Genomic DNA, 22,500 nt, shown 5'->3' with positions numbered 1-22,500 from the left:
CCCCAGCATATCAAAAACGATAGATGCAAGAACATAGAGAGTATTACTTAATACATATCAACTATGCAAAGGGACCAATGTTGTTAGAAGGGGAGTAAGAAAAAGACACATCATATAACAAACAGCCACAAATGAAACAATTCATCTGGTCTTATAGCAGCAGCCAAAGTCAATGTTTGTGTTTAGTCCACAGGGGGTAACCGTGTCAAGGTTGAATATCCAACGTGCTTCCAGTTGTAGTAGTCTCTGTCCTCTGTCACCCCCCCCTGTTAGAGCGGGGTACATGATCAATCAGGATGGTGCGAAGTGATGCAATTGGGTGTCCAGCATGAAGAAAATGACGTGCCACCGGCTGGTCCGAACGTCCCTTATCAAGAGCCTGCCGTATAGCAGACTTGTGGTTAGCAAATCTTTCCCTGAAGGATGTCACCGTCTTTCCAATATAATACATGGAGCACGGACAGATAATGGCGTTAATGACAAAGTCAGACGTACATGTTAGCCTGTGGTTAACCTTAAACCGCTTATTGGTGTGCAGGTGTTGGAATGAATTCCCAATGATGAGCCTGTTGCATGTCACACAGTTTCCACACCTGTAACATCCGGCTTACCCTTGGGTAGCCAACCTTGTCTTGCATAACAATGCACTGGATCATTTAGTACTAGCAAATCTCGTAGATTGCTAGCCCTCTTATACACCATCCGTGGTGTTGGAGCATCTGGAAATGGTAGACTGGAATCCTTGGACAGCATCAGCCAATTTTTTTTGATGGTGGCACTCATTATTTCAGACCCAGGAGTATAAGTGGTGAGGAAATTCAACCGATCATGGGTCTCAGTAGTAGTCTTCCTGGCGATCACTGCATCCTGTGTCCATTTGCTGGCTTTCTGACATTGTTGTTCAATCAGAGACAACGTATACCCCCGTTTGAGAAATCTTTGGGACATCTCTTCAAGTTGTGATACTTTGCGTGTGTCATCCGTATTATTGCGGACCACCCGCAGGAGCTGCGAGGAACTCGCCCCATCTTTTTGAAAGTATTTACACCCTCCGTCTCAACTTTAAAAATCTCCAAGTCAAGGAAATGTATACAGTCAGTGCTTTGTTCCATTTTGAACCGAATAGTCGAGTCGAGTGTATTGAGGTCATTCACCCATTCAGACAGAGAGTCAGGAGTACTACTCCAGATAAAAAACACGTCGTCTATATACCGACGGTAAAATTTAAGTGGCAACTGTTTCGAAAAAATGTATTGATGCTCGTACATAGCCATGTAAATGTTGGCATAGGATGGGGCCATATTAGACCCCAGTGGGCACGGCGATGGGGTCTAATATGGCCCCATCCTATACCAACATTTACATGGCTATGTACGAGCATCAATACATTTTTTCAAAACAGTTGCCACTTAAATTTTACCGTCGGTATATATAAGTGACAGCAGCAGTCTGTTAGTCCTCATAAGCTTAATGCACCTTTGCCAGCACGTCTTGGATTTTTTCACTGTATAGTTCACAGCCTCGGCTGCTTTCTTTCTTATAGCAGCACTTTCTGTTACTTGATACTAGCGGTTTGTATAACAGGATCCAGACTCAATCGTCTCAGCTGACTTCGGCAACTTACAAGCTGTCACTTTTTTATTAACCAACGCGTTTCCTTTTTCCCAAACGTGCAAACTTCTTCAGGGGTGTTGAACTCTTAACATTGCGTTAAGACGCGTTGGGTATTAAAGAAGTGACAGCTTGTAAGTTGCCGAAGTTGCCGAAGTCAGCTGAGACAATTGAGTCTGGATCCTGTTATACAAACCGCTAGTATCAAGTAACAGAAAGTGCGGTTATAAGAAAGAAAGCAGCTGAGGCTGTGAACTTTACAGTGAAAGAATCAAAGACGTGCTGGCAAAGGTGCATTAAGCTTATGAGGACTAACAGACTGCTGCTGTCACTTATATGAAGGGCTTGTTTTACACTGCAATCTTGTAAGTGTAAAATTTTTATCTTTATGTGATTGAATAAATTGTTCATAAGCTACTTTGAATCGGTGGGCGCTGTGTGTTTTTATATTTTTTAGTTGCTTCTTCTTTGCCGGGACCAGGAGATCCGGATCACACACTGAGCAGCCTAAACCCATCAAAGCACAAGACAGAGGAAAGATTTCTTGGGAATCTGAACTATTAAGTATCAGTTTCTTGCAATACTCACTCATTAGAAATTGAACTTTATATATGTGGTAACGTTTTTATGGCATTTTTTATAGTATTTTTTATATAGTATTTTTAGTGATGTTTCATAATTGAGTGTTTTAAGAGTATTAATTGTGGTGAATGATAAATTATAGTCTAGTATTGTTAATAAGAATAGCCAATTTTTTAAGGATTAATTAGAACATTGTGTTTTTACATATATTCTATATTTCTCTTGTTAAGTGTATCCAGTCCACGGATCATCCATTACTTATGGAATATATTCTCCTTCCCAACAGGAAGTTGCAAGAGTCCACCCACAGCAAAGCTGCTATATAGCTCCTCCCCTAACTGCCATATTCAGTCATTCTCTTGCAAGCCTCAACATAGATAGGAGGTTGTGAGAGTCTGTGGTGATTTATACTTAGTTTATTCTTCAATCAAAAGTTTGTTATTTTTAAATGGCACCGGAGTGTGCTGTTTTTCTCAGGCAGTATTTGGAAGAAGAATCTGCCTGCGTTTTTCTATGATCTTAGCAGACGTAACTAAGATCCATTTGCTGTTCTCACACATTCTGAGGAGTGAGGTACTTCAGAGGGGGAATGGCGTGCAGGTTTTCCTGCAGAAAAGGTATGTGCAGTAAGATATTTTTCTAGGAATGGAATTGACTAAGAAAATACTGCTGATACCGAAGTAATGTAAGTAAAGCCTTAAATGCAGCGATAGCGACTGGTATCAGGCTTATTAATAGAGATACATACTCTTATAAAAATGTGTTTTAAAACGTTTGCTGGCATGTTTAATCGTTTTTTAACGTACATTGGTGATAACACTGTAATGTTGGTATAGCCTTAAATGCAGTAAAAGCGACTGGTATCAGGCTTATTAATAGAGATACATACTCTTGTAAAAATGTGTTTTAAAACGTTTGCTGGCATGTTTAATCGTTTTTTAACATATGTTTGGTGATAAAACTTATTGGGGCCTAAGTTTTTTCCACATGGCTGGCTTAAATTTTGCATAGAAACAGTTAACTGAAGCTTCCCACTGTTGTAATTACAAGCTTCCCATTGTAAAATTACAAAATGAATCATCCAGATTCCCTCAGCAGTCCCATGAATACTACAGGACATTTCTAAAGGGCTAAAAAGACTTCCAAAATCGTTTATAGGGAAGGTAATCCACAGCTCTGCTGTGGCAGTTTTGTTGTGTCTGTTTTTAAAAACGTCTATGTCATTTTTTTATCTGTTTTTTGCATTAAGGGGTTAATCATCCATTTGCAAGTGGGTGCAATGCTCTGTTACCTTATTACATGTACTGTAAAAATTTTGTTTGTTTTACTGCCTTTTTTCACTGTTTTTCAAATTTTGACAAAATTTGTTTCTCTTAAATCAGGGGTGTCCAAACTTTGCTCTCCAGAGGTTTTGGAACTACATTTCCGATGAGGCTCAGCCAGCATTTTATCTAGCTGAGCATCATGGGAAATGTAGTTCCAAAACCTCTGGAGAGCAAAGTTTGGACACCCCTGTCTTAAAGGCACAGTAACGTTTTATATATTTGCTTGTTAACTTGATTTAAAGTGTTTTCCAAGCTTACTAGTCTCATTATTAGTCTGTTTTAACATGTCTGACATAGAGGAAGCTCTGTGTTCATTATGTTTTAAAGCCATGGTGGAACCCCATCTTAGAATGTGTACCAAATGTACTGATTTCATGTTAAACAATAAAGATCATTTTTTGTTTTTAAAAAAACATTATCACCAGTGGATTCTGTCGTGGGGGTAGTTATGCCTTCTAACTCTCCCCACGTGTCAGACCTTTTGACTCCCGCTTTAGGGACTCACGCTCAAATGGCGCCAAGTACATCAAGGGCACCCATAGCGTTTATTTTACCAGGGGATTCTGTCAAAGGGAAAGTTATGCCGACTAACTCTCCCCACGTGTCAGACCCTTCGACTCCCGCTTCAGGGACTCACGCTCAAATGGCGCCAAGTACATCAAGGGCGCCCATAGCGTTTATTTTACAAGACATGGCAAAGGTGGTGAATAATACTCTGGCAGCAGTATTAGTCAGACTACCTGAAATTAAAGGAAAGCAGATAGCTCTGGGGGTAGATACAGAGCATACAGACGCTTTAAGAACCATGTATGATACTACCTCACAATATGCTTAGTTTGTGGGTGATTTTTTTGACTCAAGGAAGATGATTTAACCTGATTCTGATATTTCTACATTTAAAATTTATGCTTGAGAACCTCCACTTGTCGCTCAGGGAGGCTTTGGCTGCTCTGAATGAATGTGTACAATCGCAGGGCCAGAGAAATTGTGTATATTGGATAAATAATATGCAGTGCCGGTGTGTACTGATGTTTTTCCAATACCTAAAGAGGTTTACTAAATTTTTTTTTAATAAGGAATGGGATAGACCAGGTGTGCCGTTCTCTTCCCCTCCTATTTTTTAGAAGAATGTTTTCTAATTGTTACCGCCACACGGGACTTCTGGCAGACAGTTCCTAAGGTGGAGAGAAGAGTTTCTACTCTAGCTAAGCGTACCACTACCTCTGACGAGGACAGTTGTGCTTTTTAGATCCAATGGATAAAAAATGTTTATTCAACAGGGTTTTCTCCAACATAGGTGTGTCCGGTCCACGGCGTCATCCTTACTTGTGGGATATTCTCTTCCCCAACAGGAAATGGCAAAGAGCCCAGCAAAGCTGGTCACATGATCCCTCCTAGGCTCCGCCTACCCCAGTCATTCTCTTTGCCGTTGTACAGGCAACATCTCCACGGAGATGGCTTAGAGTTTTTTAGTGTTTAACTGTAGTTTTTATTATTCAATCAAGAGTTTGTTATTTTAAAATAGTGCTGGTATGTACTATTTACTCAGAAACAGAAAAGAGATGAAGATTTCTGTTTGTATGAGGAAAATGATTTTAGCAACCGTTACTAAAATCCATGGCTGTTCCACACAGGACTGTTGAGAGCAATTAACTTCAGTTGGGGGAACAGTGAGCAGTCTCTTGCTGCTTGAGGTATGACACATTCTAACAAGACGATGTAATGCTGGAAGCTGTCATTTTCCCTATGGGATCCGGTAAGCCATGTTTATTAAGATAGTAAATAAGGGCTTCACAAGGGCTTATTAAGACTGTAGACTTTTTCTGGGCTAAATCGATTCATTATTAACACATATTTAGCCTTGAGGAATCATTTAATCTGGGTATTTTGATAAGATTATATCGGCAGGCACTGTTTTAGACACCTTATTCTTTAGGGGCTTTCCCAAATCATAGGCAGAGCCTCATTTTTGCGCCGGTGTTGCGCACTTGTTTTTGAGAGGCATGACATGCAGTCGCATGTGTGAGGAGCTCTGATACATAGAAAAGACTTTCTGAAGGCGTCATTTGGTATCGTATTCCCCTTTGGGCTTGGTTGGGTCTCAGCAAAGCAGATACCAGGGACTGTAAAGGGGTTAAAGTTAAAAACGGCTCCGGTTCCGTTATTTTAAGGGTTAAAGCTTCCAAATTTGGTGTGCAATACTTTTAAGGCTTTAAGACACTGTGGTGAAATTTTGGTGAATTTTGAACAATTCCTTCATATTTTTTCGCAATTGCAGTAATAAAGTGTGTTCAGTTTAAAATTTAAAGTGACAGTAACGGTTTTATTTTAAAACGTTTTTTGTACTTTATCAAGTTTATGCCTGTTTAACATGTCTGAACTACCAGATAGACTGTGTTCTGAATGTGGGGAAGCCAGAGTTCCTTCTCATTTAAATAAATGTGATTTATGTGACAATGACAATGATGCCCAAGATGATTCCTCAAGTGAGGGGAGTAAGCATGGTACTGCATCATTCCCTCCTTCGTCTACACGAGTCTTGCCCACTCAGGAGGCCCCTAGTACATCTAGCGCGCCAATACTCCTTACTATGCAACAATTAACGGCTGTAATGGATAATTCTGTCAAAAACATTTTAGCCAAAATGCACACTTATCAGCGTAAGCGCGACTGCTCTGTTTTAGATACTGAAGAGCATGACGACGCTGATAATAATGGTTCTGACGGGCCCCTAAACCAGTCTGATGGGGCCAGGGAGGTTTTGTCTGAGGGAGAAATTACTGATTCAGGGAACATTTCTCAACAAGCTGAACCTGATGTGATTACGTTTAAATTTAAGTTGGAACATCTCCGCATTCTGCTTAAGGAGGTATTATCCACTCTGGATGATTGTGACAAGTTGGTCATCCCAGAGAAACTATGTAAAATGGACAAGTTCCTAGAGGTCCCGGGGCTCCCAGAAGCTTTTCCTATACCCAAGCGGGTGGCGGACATTGTAAATAAAGAATGGGAAAGGCCCGGTATTCCTTTCGTCCCTCCCCCCATATTTAAAAAATTGTTTCCTATGGTCGACCCCAGAAAGGACTTATGGCAGACAGTCCCCAAGGTCGAGGGAGCGGTTTCCACCTTAAACAAACGCACCACTATACCCATAGAAGATAGTTGTGCTTTCAAAGATCCTATGGATAAAAAATTAGAAGGTTTACTTAAAAAGATGTTTGTTCAGCAGGGTTACCTTCTACAACCAATTTCATGCATTGTCCCTGTCGCTACAGCCGCGTGTTTCTGGTTCGATGAGCTGGTAAAGGCGGTCGATAGTGTTTCTCCTCCTTATGAGGAGATTATGGACAGAATCAATGCTCTCAAATTGGCTAATTCTTTCACCTTAGACGCCACTTTGCAATTGGCTAGGTTAGCGGCTAAGAATTCTGGGTTTGCTATTGTGGCGCGCAGAGCGCTTTGGTTGAAATCTTGGTCAGCTGATGCGTCTTCCAAGAACAAGCTACTTAACATTCCTTTCAAGGGGAAAACGCTGTTTGGCCCTGACTTGAAAGAGATTATCTCTGATATCACTGGGGGTAAGGGCCACGCCCTTCCTCAGGATCGGCCTTTCAAGGCCAAAAATAAACCTAATTTTCGTCCCTTTCGTAGAAACGGACCAGCCCAAAGTGCTACGTCCTCTAAGCAAGAGGGTAATACTTCTCAAGCCAAGCCAGCTTGGAGACCAATGCAAGGCTGGAACAAGGGAAAGCAGGCCAAGAAACCTGCCACTGCTACCAAGACAGCATGAAATGTTGGCCCCCGATCCGGGATCGGATCTGGTGGGGGGCAGACTCTCTCTCTTCGCTCAGGCTTGGGCAAGAGATGTTCTGGATCCTTGGGCGCTAGAAATAGTCTCCCAAGGTTATTTTCTGGAGTTCAAGGGGCTTCCCCCAAGGGGGAGGTTCCACAGGTCTCAGTTGTCTTCAGACCACATAAAAAGACAGGCATTCTTACATTGTGTAGAAGACCTGTTAAAAATGGGAGTGATTCATCCTGTTCCATTAGGAGAACAAGGGATGGGGTTCTACTCCAATCTGTTCATAGTTCCCAAAAAAGAGGGAACGTTCAGACCAATCTTAGATCTCAAGATCTTAAACAAGTTTCTCAAGGTTCCATCGTTCAAGATGGAAACCATTCGAACAATTCTTCCTTCCATCCAGGAAGGTCAATTCATGACCACGGTGGATTTAAAGGATGCGTATCTACATATTCCTATCCACAAGGAACATCATCGGTTCCTAAGGTTCGCATTCCTGGACAAGCATTACCAGTTCGTGGCGCTTCCTTTCGGATTAGCCACTGCTCCAAGGATTTTCACAAAGGTACTAGGGTCCCTTCTAGCTGTGCTAAGACCAAGGGGCATTGCCGTAGTACCTTACTTGGACGACATTCTGATTCAAGCGTCGTCCCTTCCTCAAGCAAAGGCTCACACGGACATTGTCCTGGCCTTTCTCAGATCTCACGGATGGAAAGTGAACGTGGAAAAGAGTTCTCTATCTCCGTCAACAAGGGTTCCCTTCTTGGGAACAATAATAGACTCCTTAGAAATGAGGATTTTTCTGACAGAAGCCAGAAAAACAAAACTTCTAGACTCTTGTCGGATACTTCATTCCGTTCCTCTTCCTTCCATAGCGCAGTGCATGGAAGTGATAGGTTTGATGGTAGCGGCAATGGACATAGTTCCTTTTGCGCGCATTCATCTAAGACCATTACAACTGTGCATGCTCAGTCAGTGGAATGGGGACTATACAGACTTGTCTCCGAAGATACAAGTAAATCAGAGGACCAGAGACTCACTCCGTTGGTGGCTGTCCCTGGACAACCTGTCACAAGGGATGACCTTCCGCAGACCAGAGTGGGTCATTGTCACGACCGACGCCAGTCTGATGGGCTGGGGCGCGGTCTGGGGATCCCTGAAAGCTCAGGGTCTTTGGTCTCGGGAAGAATCTCTTCTACCGATAAATATTCTGGAACTGAGAGCGATATTCAATGCTCTCAAGGCTTGGCCTCAGCTAGCGAGGGCCAAGTTCATACGGTTTCAATCAGACAACATGACAACTGTTGCGTACATCAACCATCAGGGGGGAACAAGGAGTTCCCTAGCGATGGAAGAAGTGACCAAAATCATTCTATGGGCGGAGTCTCACTCCTGCCACCTGTCTGCTATCCACATCCCAGGAGTGGAAAATTGGGAAGCGGATTTTCTGAGTCGTCAGACATTGCATCCGGGGGAGTGGGAACTCCATCCGGAAATCTTTGCCCAAGTCACTCAACTGTGGGGCATTCCAGACATGGATCTGATGGCCTCTCGTCAGAACTTCAAAGTTCCTTGCTACGGGTCCAGATCCAGGGATCCCAAGGCGGCTCTAGTGGATGCACTAGTAGCACCTTGGACCTTCAAACTAGCTTATGTGTTCCCGCCGTTTCCTCTCATCCCCAGGCTGGTAGCCAGGATCAATCAGGAGAGGGCGTCGGTGATCTTGATAGCTCCTGCGTGGCCACGCAGGACTTGGTATGCAGATCTGGTGAATATGTCATCGGCTCCACCATGGAAGCTACCTTTGAGACGAGACCTTCTTGTTCAGGGTCCGTTCGAACATCCGAATCTGGTCTCACTCCAGCTGACTGCTTGGAGATTGAACGCTTGATCTTATCGAAGCGAGAGGTTCTCAGATTCTGTTATCGATACTCTTGTTCAGGCCAGAAAGCCTGTAACTAGAAAGATTTACCACAAAATTTGGAAAAAATATATCTGTTGGTGTGAATCTAAAGGATTCCCTTGGGACAAGGTTAAGATTCCTAAGATTCTATCCTTCCTTCAAGAAGGATTGGAAAAAGGATTATCTGCAAGTTCCCTGAAGGGACAGATTTCTGCCTTGTCTGTGTTACTTCACAAAAAGCTGGCAGCTGTGCCAGATGTTCAAGCCTTTGTTCAGGCTCTGGTCAGAATCAAGCCTGTTTACAAACCTTTGACTCCTCCTTGGAGTCTCAACTTAGTTCTTTCAGTTCTTCAGGGGGTTCCGTTTGAACCCTTACATTCCGTTGATATTAAGTTATTATCTTGGAAAGTTTTGTTTTTGGTTGCAATTTCTTCTGCTCGAAGAGTTTCAGAATTATCTGCTCTGCAGTGTTCTCCTCCTTATCTGGTGTTCCATGCAGATAAGGTGGTTTTACGTACTAAACCTGGTTTTCTTCCAAAAGTTGTTTCTAACAAAAACATTAACCAGGAGATTATCGTACCTTCTCTGTGTCCGAAACCAGTTTCGAAGAAGGAACGTTTGTTGCACAATTTGGATGTTGTTCGTGCTCTAAAATTCTATTTAGATGCTACAAAGGATTTTAGACAAACATCTTCCTTGTTTGTTGTTTATTCCGGTAAAAGGAGAGGTCAAAAAGCAACTTCTACCTCTCTCTCTTTTTGGATTAAAAGCATCATCAGATTGGCTTACGAGACTGCCGGACGGCAGCCTCCCAAAAGAATCACAGCTCATTCCACTAGGGCTGTGGCTTCCACATGGGCCTTCAAGAACGAGGCTTCTGTTGATCAGATATGTAGGGCAGCGACTTGGTCTTCACTGCACACTTTTACCAAATTTTACAAGTTTGATACTTTTGCTTCTTCTGAGGCTATTTTTGGGAGAAAGGTTTTGCAAGCCGTGGTGCCTTCCATTTAGGTGACCTGATTTGCTCCCTCCCTTCATCCGTGTCCTAAAGCTTTGGTATTGGTTCCCACAAGTAAGGATGACGCCGTGGACCGGACACACCTATGTTGGAGAAAACATAATTTATGTTTACCTTATAAATTACTTTCTCCAACGGTGTGTCCGGCCCACGGCCCGCCCTGGTTTTTTAATCAGGTCTGATATTTTATTTTCTTTAACTACAGTCACCACGGTATCATATGGTTTCTCCTATGCAAATATTCCTCCTTAACGTCGGTCGAATGACTGGGGTAGGCGGAGCCTAGGAGGGATCATGTGACCAGCTTTGCTGGGCTCTTTGCCATTTCCTGTTGGGGAAGAGAATATCCCACAAGTAAGGATGACGCCGTGGACCGGACACACCGTTGGAGAAAGTAATTTATCAGGTAAACATAAATTCTGTTTTTATCCTGCAGCCCCTTGCATACATTGCTTCTGTCACTGCTGCTGCGGCGTTCTGGGTTGAGTCTCTTGATGAGGCTTTACAGTTAGCGACTCCATTGGATGAATATATTTGACAAGCTTATACTAGCCAATTCCTTTGTTTTCTGATGCCTTTGTTCATTTGACTAGACTAACGGTTAAGAATTCTGTTTTTTTACTATACTGGCGCGCAGAGCGCTATGGCTTATATCATGGTCAGCTGTCGTGACTTTAATAAATAAGCTATTTAACTTCCCTTCAAGGGGCAGACCCTATCTGGCCTGGTTTGAAGAAGATTATTGCTTATATCACTGGAGGCGTGGGCAAGAGAAGGTCATGCCCTTCCTCAGGATAGGTCCAAATCAAGGGCCAAAAAAGGGTCTAATTTTTGCTCAGTCCAAGGCGGTCTGGAGACAATCGGACCTGGAACAAAGATAAGCAGGCCAAGGAGCCTGCTGCTACCTCTAAGGCAGCATGAAGGAACGGACCCCTATCCGGTAACGGATCCTATAGGGGGCAGGCTTTCATTCTTCGCCCAGGCGTGGGCAAGAGATGCCCAGGATCCCTAGGCATTGGAATTTATATCCCAGAGATATCTTCTGGATTTCAAAGATTTCCCCCCAAAAAAAGGGGAGACTTTGCCTTTCACAATTATCTGCAAACCAGATAAAGAAGGAGGCATTCTTACATTGTGTACGAGATCCATCCAGTTCCAAGAGAGGAACAGGGACAGAGTTTTTACTCAAATCTGTTTGTGGTTCCCAAGGTGAGGGAACCTTCAGACCTATTTTGGATCTAAAGATCTTAAACAAATTCCTCAGAATTCCGTCATTTCAGATGGAAACTATTCGTACCATCTTAACTATGATCCAGGAGAGTCAATAGAGGACTGCAATGGATTTGAAGGGTGCTTATCCTCACATTGGGATGCATAAAGATCACCTTCGCTTTTTTCAGGTTTGCCTTTCTAGACAGACATTACCAGTTTGTAGCTCTTTCCTTTGGGATATCTACAGCCCCAAGAATCTTTATGGAGGTTCTGGGGTCGCTTTGGCGGTCCTTAGGCCGCGGGGCATAGAAGTGGCCCCTTATTTAGACGACATCCTGATACAGGCGTCAAACATCCAAATTGCCAAGTCTCATACGGACGTAGTACTGGCATTTCTGAGATCACATGGGTGGAAAGTGAACAAGGATAGAGTTCTCTATCCCCAATCTCAAGGGTTTCCCTCCTAGGGACTCTGATAGATTCTGTAGAAATGAAAATTTACCTGACGGAGTCCAGGTTGTCAAAGTTTCTAAATTTCTGCCGTGTTTTTCATCCCATCCGCGCCCTTCGGTGGCTCAGTACATGAATGAAATCGGCTTAATGGTAGCGGCAAGGGACATAGTACCGTTTGCACGTCTACATTTCAGACCACTGCAACTATGCATGCTCAGTCAGAGGAACGGGGATTACACAGATTTGTTCCCCTGTTTAACCTGGACCAAGAGACCAGAGATTCTCTTCTCTGGTGACTATATCAGGTCCATCTGTCCAAGGGTATGACCTTCCGCAGGTCAGATGGGACAATTGTTACAATAGATGCCAGCCTTTTAGGTTGGGATGCAGTCTGGAACTCCCTGAAGGCTCAGGGATAGTGGACTTAGGAGGAGACCCTCCTTCTAATAAATATTCTGGAACTGGGAGTGATATTTCATGCTCTTCAGACTTGGCCTCAGTTAGCAACTCTGAGGTACATCATACTCAGTCGGACAATATACACGACTGTGGCTTACATCAGCCATCAATGGGGAACAGAAGTTCCCTAGCGATGTTAGAAGTCTTACAATAATTCACTGGACAGAGACTCGCTCTTGTCTATCAGCTATCCATATCCCAGGTGTTGAGAACTGGGAGGTGGATTTTCTAAGTCGTCAGACTTTTCTTCCGGGGGAGTGGGATTTCCTCCGGAGGTCAAGACCAAGCAGGAGAGGGCTTTGGTGTTTTTGACAGCGCCTGCGTAGCCACGCAGGACCTGGTATGCAGATCTGGTGGACATGTCATCCTTTCCATCACGGTCTCTGCTTCTGAGACAGGTCCCTCTACCTCAGGGTCCTTTCAACCTTCTAAATAGAATCAATCTGAGATGGACTGCCTGGAGACTGAACGCTTGATGTTATCAAAGCATGGCTTCTCCGAGTCAGCCATTGATACCTTAATACAGACATGAAAGCCTGTCTCTAGGAAAATTGAACATAGATATGGTGTAAATATCTGATTGTTATGAATCCAAGGGTTACTCATGGAGTAAAGTCTGGATTCCCAGGATATTATCTTTTCTCCAAGATGTTTTGGAGAAAAGGGTTGTCAGCTAATTCCTTAAAAGGGACAGATTTTTACTCTGTCTATTTTTTTGCACAAGCGTCTGGCAGGTATTCTAGACGTTCAGGCATTTGGTCAGGCTTTGGTTAGATCCAAGCCTGTGTTTAAAACTGTTGCTCCACCATGGAGCTTAAACCTGGTTCTTAAGGTTCTTCAAGAAGTTCCGTTTGAACCTTTTTTTGTTCCATAGATATCAATCTTTATCTTGGAAAGTTCCTTTTGGGTAGCTATTTCCTCGACTCGTAGAGTCTCCAAGTTATCTGTGTTACAATGTGATTCTCCTTATCTGGTCCTTCGTACAGATAAGGTAGTCCTGCGTACCAACCTGGGGTTTTTCCTAAGGTGGTATCTATCAAGAACATCACTCAAGAGATAGTTGTTCCATGCTTGTAGCCTACTCCTTCCTCAAAGAAGGAACGTCTATTACACAATATTGGACGTGGTTTGTACTTTAAAGTTTTACTTACAAGCTACTACAGTTTTCATCAAACGTTCACCTTGTTTGTTGTCTATTCTGGACAGAGGAGAGGTCAAAAGACTTTGGCAGCCTCTCTGTCTTTTTGGTTAAAAAGCATAATTCATTTAGCTTATGAGACTGCTGGACAGCAGCCTCCTGAAGGGATTACAGCTCATTCTACTAGAGCTGTGGTTTTCACTTGGGCCTTTTTTAAATGTGGCTTCTGTTGAACAGATTTACAAAACGGAGTCTTGGTCTGCGCTTCATACTTTTTCAAATTTAACAAATTTGATACCTTGCTTCTTCTGAGGCTATTTTTGGGAGAAAGGGTTTCTTACAGGCAGTGGTAACTTCCGTTTAAGTACCTGCCTTGTCCCTCCCATCATCCGTGTACTTTAGCTTTGGTATTGGTATTCCATAAGTAATGGATGATCCGTGGACTGGATACACTTAACAAGAGAAAACATAATTTATGCTTACCTGATAAATTTATTTCTCTTGTAGTGTATCCAGTCCACGGCCCGCCCTGTCACTTTAAGGCAGGTAATTTTTTCATTTGAACTACAGTCACCACTGCACCCTATGGTTTTTTCCTTTCTCTACATGTTTTCGGTCGAATGACTGAATATGGCAGTTAGGGAAGGAGCTATATAGCAGCTTTGCTGTGGGTGGACTCTTGCAACTTCCTGTTGGGAAGGAGAATATATTCCATAAGTAATGGATGATCCGTGGACTGGTTACACTACAAGAGAAATAAATTTATCAGGTAAGCATAAATTATGTTTTTTTTTTTGTTTTTTTCCTGTTTTCAAGAGAGCGCTGAGATTTATTTTTTGTAACACTACATACTACCCTATACAAGAAAGAGACTGATAGGAACTCCACACTCCATTACAGTAGTTTCCATCCTAGGTTTCAAAAAGATGGGGTGAGTTCCTCGCAGCTCCTGCAGGTGGTCCGCAATAATACAGATGACACACGCAAAGTATCACAACTTGAAGAGATGTCCCAAAGATTTCTCAAACGGGGGTATCCATTGTCTCTGATTGAACAACAACGTCAGAAAGCCAGCGAATGGACACAGGATGCAGTGATCGCCAGGAAGACTACTACTGAGACCCGTGATCGGTTGAATTTCCTCACCACTTATACTCCTGGGTCTGAAATAATGAGTGCCACCATCAAGAAAAATTGGCTGATGCTTTCCAAGGATTCCAGTCTACCATTTCCAGATGCTCCAACACCACAGATGGTGTATAAGAGGGCTAGCAATCTACGAGATTTGCTAGTACTTAATGATCCAGTGCATTGTTATGCAAGACAAGGTTGGCTACCCAAGGGTAAGCCGGGATGTTACAGGTGTGGCAACTGTGTGACATGCAACAGCCTCATCATTGGAAATTCATTCCAACACCCGCACACCAATAAGCGGTTTAAGATTAACCACAGGCTAACATGTATGTCTGACTTTGTCATTTACGCCATTATCTGTCCGTGCTCCATGTATTATATTGGAAAGACGGTGACATCCTTCAGGGAAAGATTTGCTAACCACAAGTCTGCCATATGGGACATTCGGACCAGCCGGTGGCACGTGATTTTCTTAATGCTGGACACCCAATTGAATCACTTCGCACCATCCTGATTGATCATGTACCCCGCTCTAACTGATGTGAGGAGACAGAGGACAGAGACTACTACAACTGGAAGCACATTGGATATTCAACCTTGACACGGTTACCCCCCGTGGACTAAACACAAACATTGACTTTGGCTGCTGCTATAAGACCAGATGAATTGTTTCATTTGTGGCTGTTTGTTAAATGATGTGTCTTTTTCTTACTCCCCTTCTAACAATGTGGCCGGTATTAGTCCCTTTGCATAGTTGATATGTATTAAGTAATACTCTCTATGTTCTTGCATCTATAGTTTTTGATATGCTGGGGTGACATTTATTTCTGTGGGTCTGTCACCTTGATACCTCTGTGTATAGAGGGTGCTACCCGCGCTTCTAGATTTATATTAATATGTTTAACTGAGCCCCTGTAATTATGTTTCCTTATTTACACTTTTATTGTTTTTGGGTGCTTTATGGTTGCTGTCATATTGGCCACTGTCAGTATTCGCCGCTTGTGGTACCGCCCACATTTCACGTGTTTACTTGCATTACTCAGTAATGCACTTTGCTCATTTGTCTATGCATGACACGCTTGGGGTGGAGCCGGCTGCCCCGGTTCCAGGTGCTGCATCTTGTCTCTGCAGCTGTTTGCAGTTGCTCGTTACTTGTGGGTGTGTACCGCTCGGGCGTCCTGATTGGCTAAGACTTAAGGGTGGTTGGTATTTAAAGGTGGAGGGTAGCTGTATATGTTATGTCTGTCCTGACTTATGTTTACCATTGACAAAAGCCCATGTGAGGGCTGAAATGTTTGGTTATTCACACATTAAACGGATTATAAATTCCTGTTGTGTGAAGTTTTTGCTGGATACGGAACCCATCCGTTTGGATCCTTCACCACTTTCTACTGTCTGTTTGTTTAGCAGTGCACCAGGTAATTGCTGAGGAGTGCCGCTTCTACAACGCTCTTTATTTATTTATTTATATACATATATATATGTGTGCGTGTGTGTGTGTATATATACTTTTTTGGAATATTCCTGTGTTTTTGCCAGCTTTTTGGTAAGCCTATATCGTTGAAGCCAGTGTTTGATGTCCCTTTTATAATGTGAAGTTATTTATCTCAATCATGTTATTGTAAAATCTTATTCTATCTTTTCTGATTATTATTTATTTTTTTATAACATTTCACAGGTCTTTTGAAGAAACATTTATTTGTTTTAGTCTTGGTAAAGCCTTATTCTTTTATTTTGTATTTTTCAAGAAAGTTATGTGTCTCTAGCTATGTGAAAAATGCTGTGACTGCTGCTATTTCAGAATGTTAGAAAATGTCTTTTTCAGTAATTGGTATTTACTGTGGTAACTTTATGAATCCATTTTTGCAGTGAAAACTATTTAGTGAGGTGGTCAAGTTCAGGCTTGCCAAAAGACATTGAAAGACTGCACAATCTAAGAGCTGTTTTTACAGTAAGTTGTTTTTGTTTTTTGTTGTTTTTTTTATTTGATAATAAAATATCAGTACATTTATTAGAAAATTATCTGTAATAAATATTAATTCAAGTAAATAAGTAAACTATATATTAGATGTGCAGTTTCGTTCACTTCTGAATGCTGAAGTAGGAGGCTGCTTTCGGTATTGGGCTCTTTAATGAGCTGAATATCCTCTTGTGCAAGTGAAACACACTAAGATCTGTACAAATCCAGATCATAGTGTGTTTAACTTACACAAGAGGATATTCGGCTCTGAAAATAGCCATAACCAAAAACAGCCTCTTAAATTCCGCATTTGGCAGTGAACAAAACTGCCGAATGCACATCTCTACTATATATGCACATGCTCTTTAAATATTAAATATAATCAGCATCATTTAAAGGGACAGTCTACTATAGAATTGTTATTGTTTTAAAAGATAGATAATCCCTTTATTACCCATTCCCCAGTTTTGCATAACCAACCCTGTTATATTAATGTACTTTTTACCTCTGTGATTACCTTGTATCTAAGCCTCTGCAGACTGCCCCCTTATTTCAGTTCTTTTGGCAGACTTGCATTTTAGCCAATCAGTGCTGACTCCTAGGCAACTCCATAGACATGAGCACAATGTTATCTAAATGGCATACATGAACTGACACCCTCTAGTTGTGAAAAAAAGTCAAAATACATTCAGATAAGAGGAGGCCTTCAAGAGCTAAGAAATTTGCATATGAGCCTACCTAGGTTTTGCTTTCAGCTAAGAATACCAAGAGAACAAAGCAAATTTGATGATAAAAGTAAATTTGTAAAGTTGTTTAAAATTACATGCCCTATCTGAATCATGAAAGTTTATTTTTAACTAGACTGTCCCTTTAATATCTAAATGAAAACAAGCAGAGAGTGTGATAGAAAAGAAAGTATTTGGAACAAAACCATATAGATACATAGAATGTGACATTCCCTGACAAAATGCTTTTATGGTTGAAGGAATAGAGCTTTTATATTACTAGCTGAAAGTGAAGATTGACTGAATAATCTGAACAATTTGTTATATGATTGTGGTCATTTGAAACAGTCTCAGGCTTGTCTGACATAGTACACTAAACTATTATTTCACAGGATCTTGGAAGCAAGGATCTGAAAAGAGAAAAAATAAGCTTTGTGTGTCAGATTGTAAGAGTAGGGAGAATGGAATTACGGGACAATAATACAAGAAAACTAACTTCTGGACTGAGGCGACCTTTTGGCGTAGCAGGTAATTTATTTAGTCCATTTACCTTGTATTCAACATGGCAAGTTGGATAAAGATTAGCATTGTATTCATTTTATGTACTTTGAACTTGTGGTAGAGTGAGCGTATATGCACTGGTGCGTACTATGTGTTTATAGTATAGTGTGTATTTGTATATCTATCTCACTCACTATATGATCGTTATCTAGAAACCTATAAATATATAGATAATGTTAGAGAGAATCCAAAAAGATAGAAGCCATCTCTAATAAGTCATTAGGATCCTTAGTTTCTAGGATTTGTAAGTATAAATCATGGTTTTGTTATTTGATTATGTTTAATCAATGAAAGTGTGTACTCAAACATAATCTATATATTTTTTTTGTTTGTAATTTCAGTAATGGATGTAACTGACATAATTACCGGAAAAATTGATGATGAAGACAAACAGCATTTTATACCTTTTCAGCCGTAAGTGAATTGTGCATGTCTTGTTTTATCTGGAAAACAAAATATGTAGCTTTAAATCATCTTCTCTGCATCACTGCAGGTACTCCCTGCTTTTTCTTTCTTTCATCTTCTTGTATTTTGCCAGTGTGTGTTTAAGATTGAACAGTTTGGATTTTATTACCAGCATTTATGGTGCGTTTGAAGGAAGACCTCTCTATATAAGGAATTTGTCTTGTAAGAAGTAGCATTTTATTAGTAGAGCAGTAATGCTTCATAAAGATGCTGAGGATACATCAATATGTTTTAGTTAAGGAATTACTTGTGTAGCTAGTAGTTTACAACATATTTAACATACCATGGAAACCTAGATCTGTCATCATTTGAAGAAAAAACACAGTCACTTGTTCAGTTTATAATTGATTTTGTTTACTTGTGTAAACTAATTTCTGACGTTTTCTCCAGTGTATTACACTACTGATGGTATATTTGAAAAATTGATCAATAACACACATGGTTTAGTCAAATATTGTTCTCAAAGTGCATATGATCAAATATGTTGTGATTGCCTCCAAAGTTCTATAGTACTTGATAGCGGTGTCCTAGAAAATGGTTGTTTCCAATGTTTTCTGTTGGAGTCTTTAGTTTTTGTTTGTCTATGTTGCATTATATCACTTTTAAAGGGCCACTAAACCCAAAATCTTTCTTTCATGATTCAGATATAACATACAAATTTAAACAACATTACAATTTACTTCTATTATTTATTTTGCTTCATTTTTTAGATATCGTTATTTGAAGAAAAAGCAATGCACATGGGTGAGCCAATCACATGAGCCTTCTATGTGCAGCAACCAATCAGCAGCTACTGAGCATATCTAGATATGCTTTTCAGCAAAGAATATCAAGAGAATAAAACAAATTAGATAGTAGAAGTAAATTAGAAAGATGTTTAAAAATGCATTATCTTTCTAAATCATGAAAGAAAAAATGTGGGTATCATGGCCCTTTAACTAATTATCTTAAAACCAATTGAAACAATAGTAAATGTTCTTCTTAAGTATTAAATAAAGAAACTAAAAAAAACATCTGCATAAATATAAAGTTGTATCATCCACCACTTCCAAAAGCTCTAATATATATTCCTTTCTGTACTTAACATCCTGTATGTCCTGATTGCCAGTTAAAAGGTTTACTTATAGACCATTTTCGATTATACAAACCTATCTTGCTGTTATGCAGCAATAGTCACAGCATGAGAAACCTTAAAAGGTTGTTAAAATCCTCTTGCTTTTGTATAAAAATTGTGCTTGTCCCACGCTCCCTATGAGGCCATATAGAAAATTCTTCACTCTGCAAAGCAAACAGCTGGTTTATGCGATTTATTCCCCTCGCTCCCATCTATAAATGTCCCTTACCGATCTCTTAGGAACCCAGTTTACCTCTTTATTCCAATTAGGATAGATCCATTTGCTACATCTTTTTTTCACATTTTACTTGATAATTAGCCCTGTGATAATAGTTGAGCTTTTTTTTTTTTTTTTTTTATTCTTTTTTAATTAAAGGGACAGTTTACTCAAAATGTTTTTCCCCTTTAATTTGTCCCCAATGATCCACTTTACCTGCTGGAGTGTATTAAATTGTATACAAGTATTTACATTACCCTTATATTGACATTTGAAATAGTTGATTTAGCCTGTGGTATCCCCACCTATCCTGAACGTTTTTGGCCTGCTGTGTAAACACAGCCAGTAGAAGAAATTACACTCCCAGTGGGATATAGAAGAGATAAGTTAATAAAATGTTAATTTTCCATTGTTCTCTCCAAGTATTGGTGATTAATTTACGGACAGATATAAAATTAAAGAAGCAGGTATATGTACACAATGTGATAAAGTAATGAGATCTGATTATACCAACAAGCTCAACCCATTTTATTAGGTTGTGGCTTCAAAATACAAAATCAGCTAATTCATATACACAAATAAACCTTAAAAAGCAAATTCTCATAAATTGTATACTCTGCAACTGGTAAAAAAAAGTAATTGGAAATGCATTAAGGTAAAAACAATTTTATAGTTTTATAGTTCCTTTAATTTTTTTTTTTTTTAATTCCAAGCTTTATTTAAAATATTAAAATATAATACACACATAATTGCATGTTGAGGCTACATTGTAAAGATTTGACAGTTATATATTTTATGCATTCCATCTTACTCTGTATTTTACATTCCTTTGACCTGTTACAATCTATACGCCTGTACTAGAATCACTGAAAATGGAATTGAGTTAAAATAAAGAACAAATAGAAAACCAACAAAACAGTAAAACTTCTACAAAGACTTATCTCATATGTACTCTCCTTTTTATGGGGTGAGGGGATCAAGTTAGTTTATGATTCTCTCGACTTCTTAGATGGCATTATGTAATAATTATGCAGAACTACAATTCAGAGGTTTCTGTATCTAGGGAGAGGTCAGTGCTTAGAGGGTGTATTGAAGTGAAGGTACTTCAATGCTTTTTATATGCTTTTTGTCACTAATTGTTCCCAATACAATTTCACATTTAGGAAGTATGTAAGTTGACCCCTTCTTCAAAAACCATATTCTTCTAATGACAACAGTTCTGTGGTCCTGTCAGTCCATGTTTGTGCTGAAGGGACAAGAGGCGATTTCCAATTTCTGGATAGAGGAGATTTTGCACCATAGCCCTATTTGTAATACATGTGTGCAGAGTTTACAACTATCTTTTGGGAGGTCTTTTAAAAGTGCTATTTGTAGTGTTAGAATAAAAGTATCGGAAAGTAATTTTTTAAAAGTATTTTTCGACCGTATACCAGAGGGGTTTGATTTTTTTTGACAATACCACCAAATGTGTATTAGAGTACCGTGTTCCCAACATACTCTCCAGCATTTTCCGGAGGCTTCTTTATATATCTCAGAAGTCTCGCTGAGGTAAGATAGAAGTTTGGCGTTCAATTCTAGGATTTGTGTGGATACCAAGGATTGCTTTGTTTGGCGAAAAATTATTTTTCACTGCTGTATTGGAATCTGATACCCGAGGTCATTATGCCATCTATCTGTATATTGTGGTAATGTATTCCCGAGTTCCGAACATAACCTTTTTCCAGCTAAAAATAAGGGCCTTTTTATCTGATTGCCTGTCAGGCATAAAGATTCAAATACACTTGGGTTTCTAAGAAAATCTTTTATGTGGTAATGTTTGAATCAAATGGTGTATTTGGGCATATTTGAGCCAAGAGTTTTACTGATGACTTACAGTGCCCTGCAGTTTTTCCCTTGGCATTAGCTTCCCGTGTCACCCCATTCCTTGCTCCCTTCAAATCTGCAATCCAGTCTGCCTAAGTTCTGCGTATATTTGAGCTTTGCATGTGTTACTGTGAGACAGATGATAAAAGGATTCTCAGATCTGAAAGAAGTGCTCATTTCATTATCACCAGTCTCTTAATCCATCTGCCAGGCGTTATGTTATATTAAAAAATAAATAAAAAAAAAGTAGCCTGACTCTCACAGTATTAGTAGAGTGCATGTGTATGTATGTATGTGTGTATGTGTGTGTGTGTGTGTATATATATATATATATATATATATATATATATATATATATATATATATATATATATATGTATATATATGTATATATATATATATAATACATATACATACATATATATGTAGGTTAAAAAGTCTGTTTATTCAGATTCCAAAACAGGGTAAAAAGACCTAAGGAGGTCCGTAGCAAAACACACTGCAGAGTGTATTAGAATGCTGACAGTTGGCAGTGTGTGTGTGTATATATATATATATATATATATATATATATATATATATATATATATATATATATAAATATATGTATATGATTAGAGGGACTTAGCACTGCACCCACAAATCAGCAACAGTACTAATCAGTTATATAAAATGCCAGTAAGCTCTGTACTCTGCAGTAATGTCTCTATAGCAAACAATAATAGTGTAAAGTAAGCCAGCTGTGCTCTATAGTTTGCAGTATGATTCTAATGCAGAGGAGACAAGCTCTTTATCTTGCAATGGTGACCTATGCCAAATGAGTCCCACTTCACAACACTACCACAGTCACTCACTGGCCCCCCAAGCAGCGTTGAATGGAGTATTTGGGTGCGCAGACCGTGCATCCTGCTGGCCAGCTTTCTATTCATGGTGGGAGGGAGCCGATGTGCTTGCTGCT

At 40.1% G+C, this 22,500-nt stretch overlaps 1 protein-coding gene across 1 annotated transcript in view; it reads left to right on the top strand.

Moving 5' to 3' along the window:
• Window positions 1–22,500, top strand: part of DOCK1 (dedicator of cytokinesis 1) — an 827,740-nt gene that overhangs the window by 189,485 nt on the left and 615,755 nt on the right. Inside the window, exons 9-11 of the mRNA XM_053692513.1 lie at window positions 16,507–16,588; window positions 17,715–17,850; window positions 18,225–18,297. Coding sequence (XP_053548488.1) covers window positions 16,507–16,588; window positions 17,715–17,850; window positions 18,225–18,297 — 291 coding nt within the window. The remainder of the gene's footprint in view (window positions 1–16,506; window positions 16,589–17,714; window positions 17,851–18,224; window positions 18,298–22,500) is intronic.

This window comes from Bombina bombina, chromosome 9 (assembly GCF_027579735.1).
Source record: "Bombina bombina isolate aBomBom1 chromosome 9, aBomBom1.pri, whole genome shotgun sequence".
In the NCBI taxonomy this organism is placed as follows: domain Eukaryota; kingdom Metazoa; phylum Chordata; class Amphibia; order Anura; family Bombinatoridae; genus Bombina; species Bombina bombina.
The sequence above is the reverse complement of the archived record's forward strand: the minus strand, read 5'-3'. Positions and strand labels throughout refer to the sequence as shown.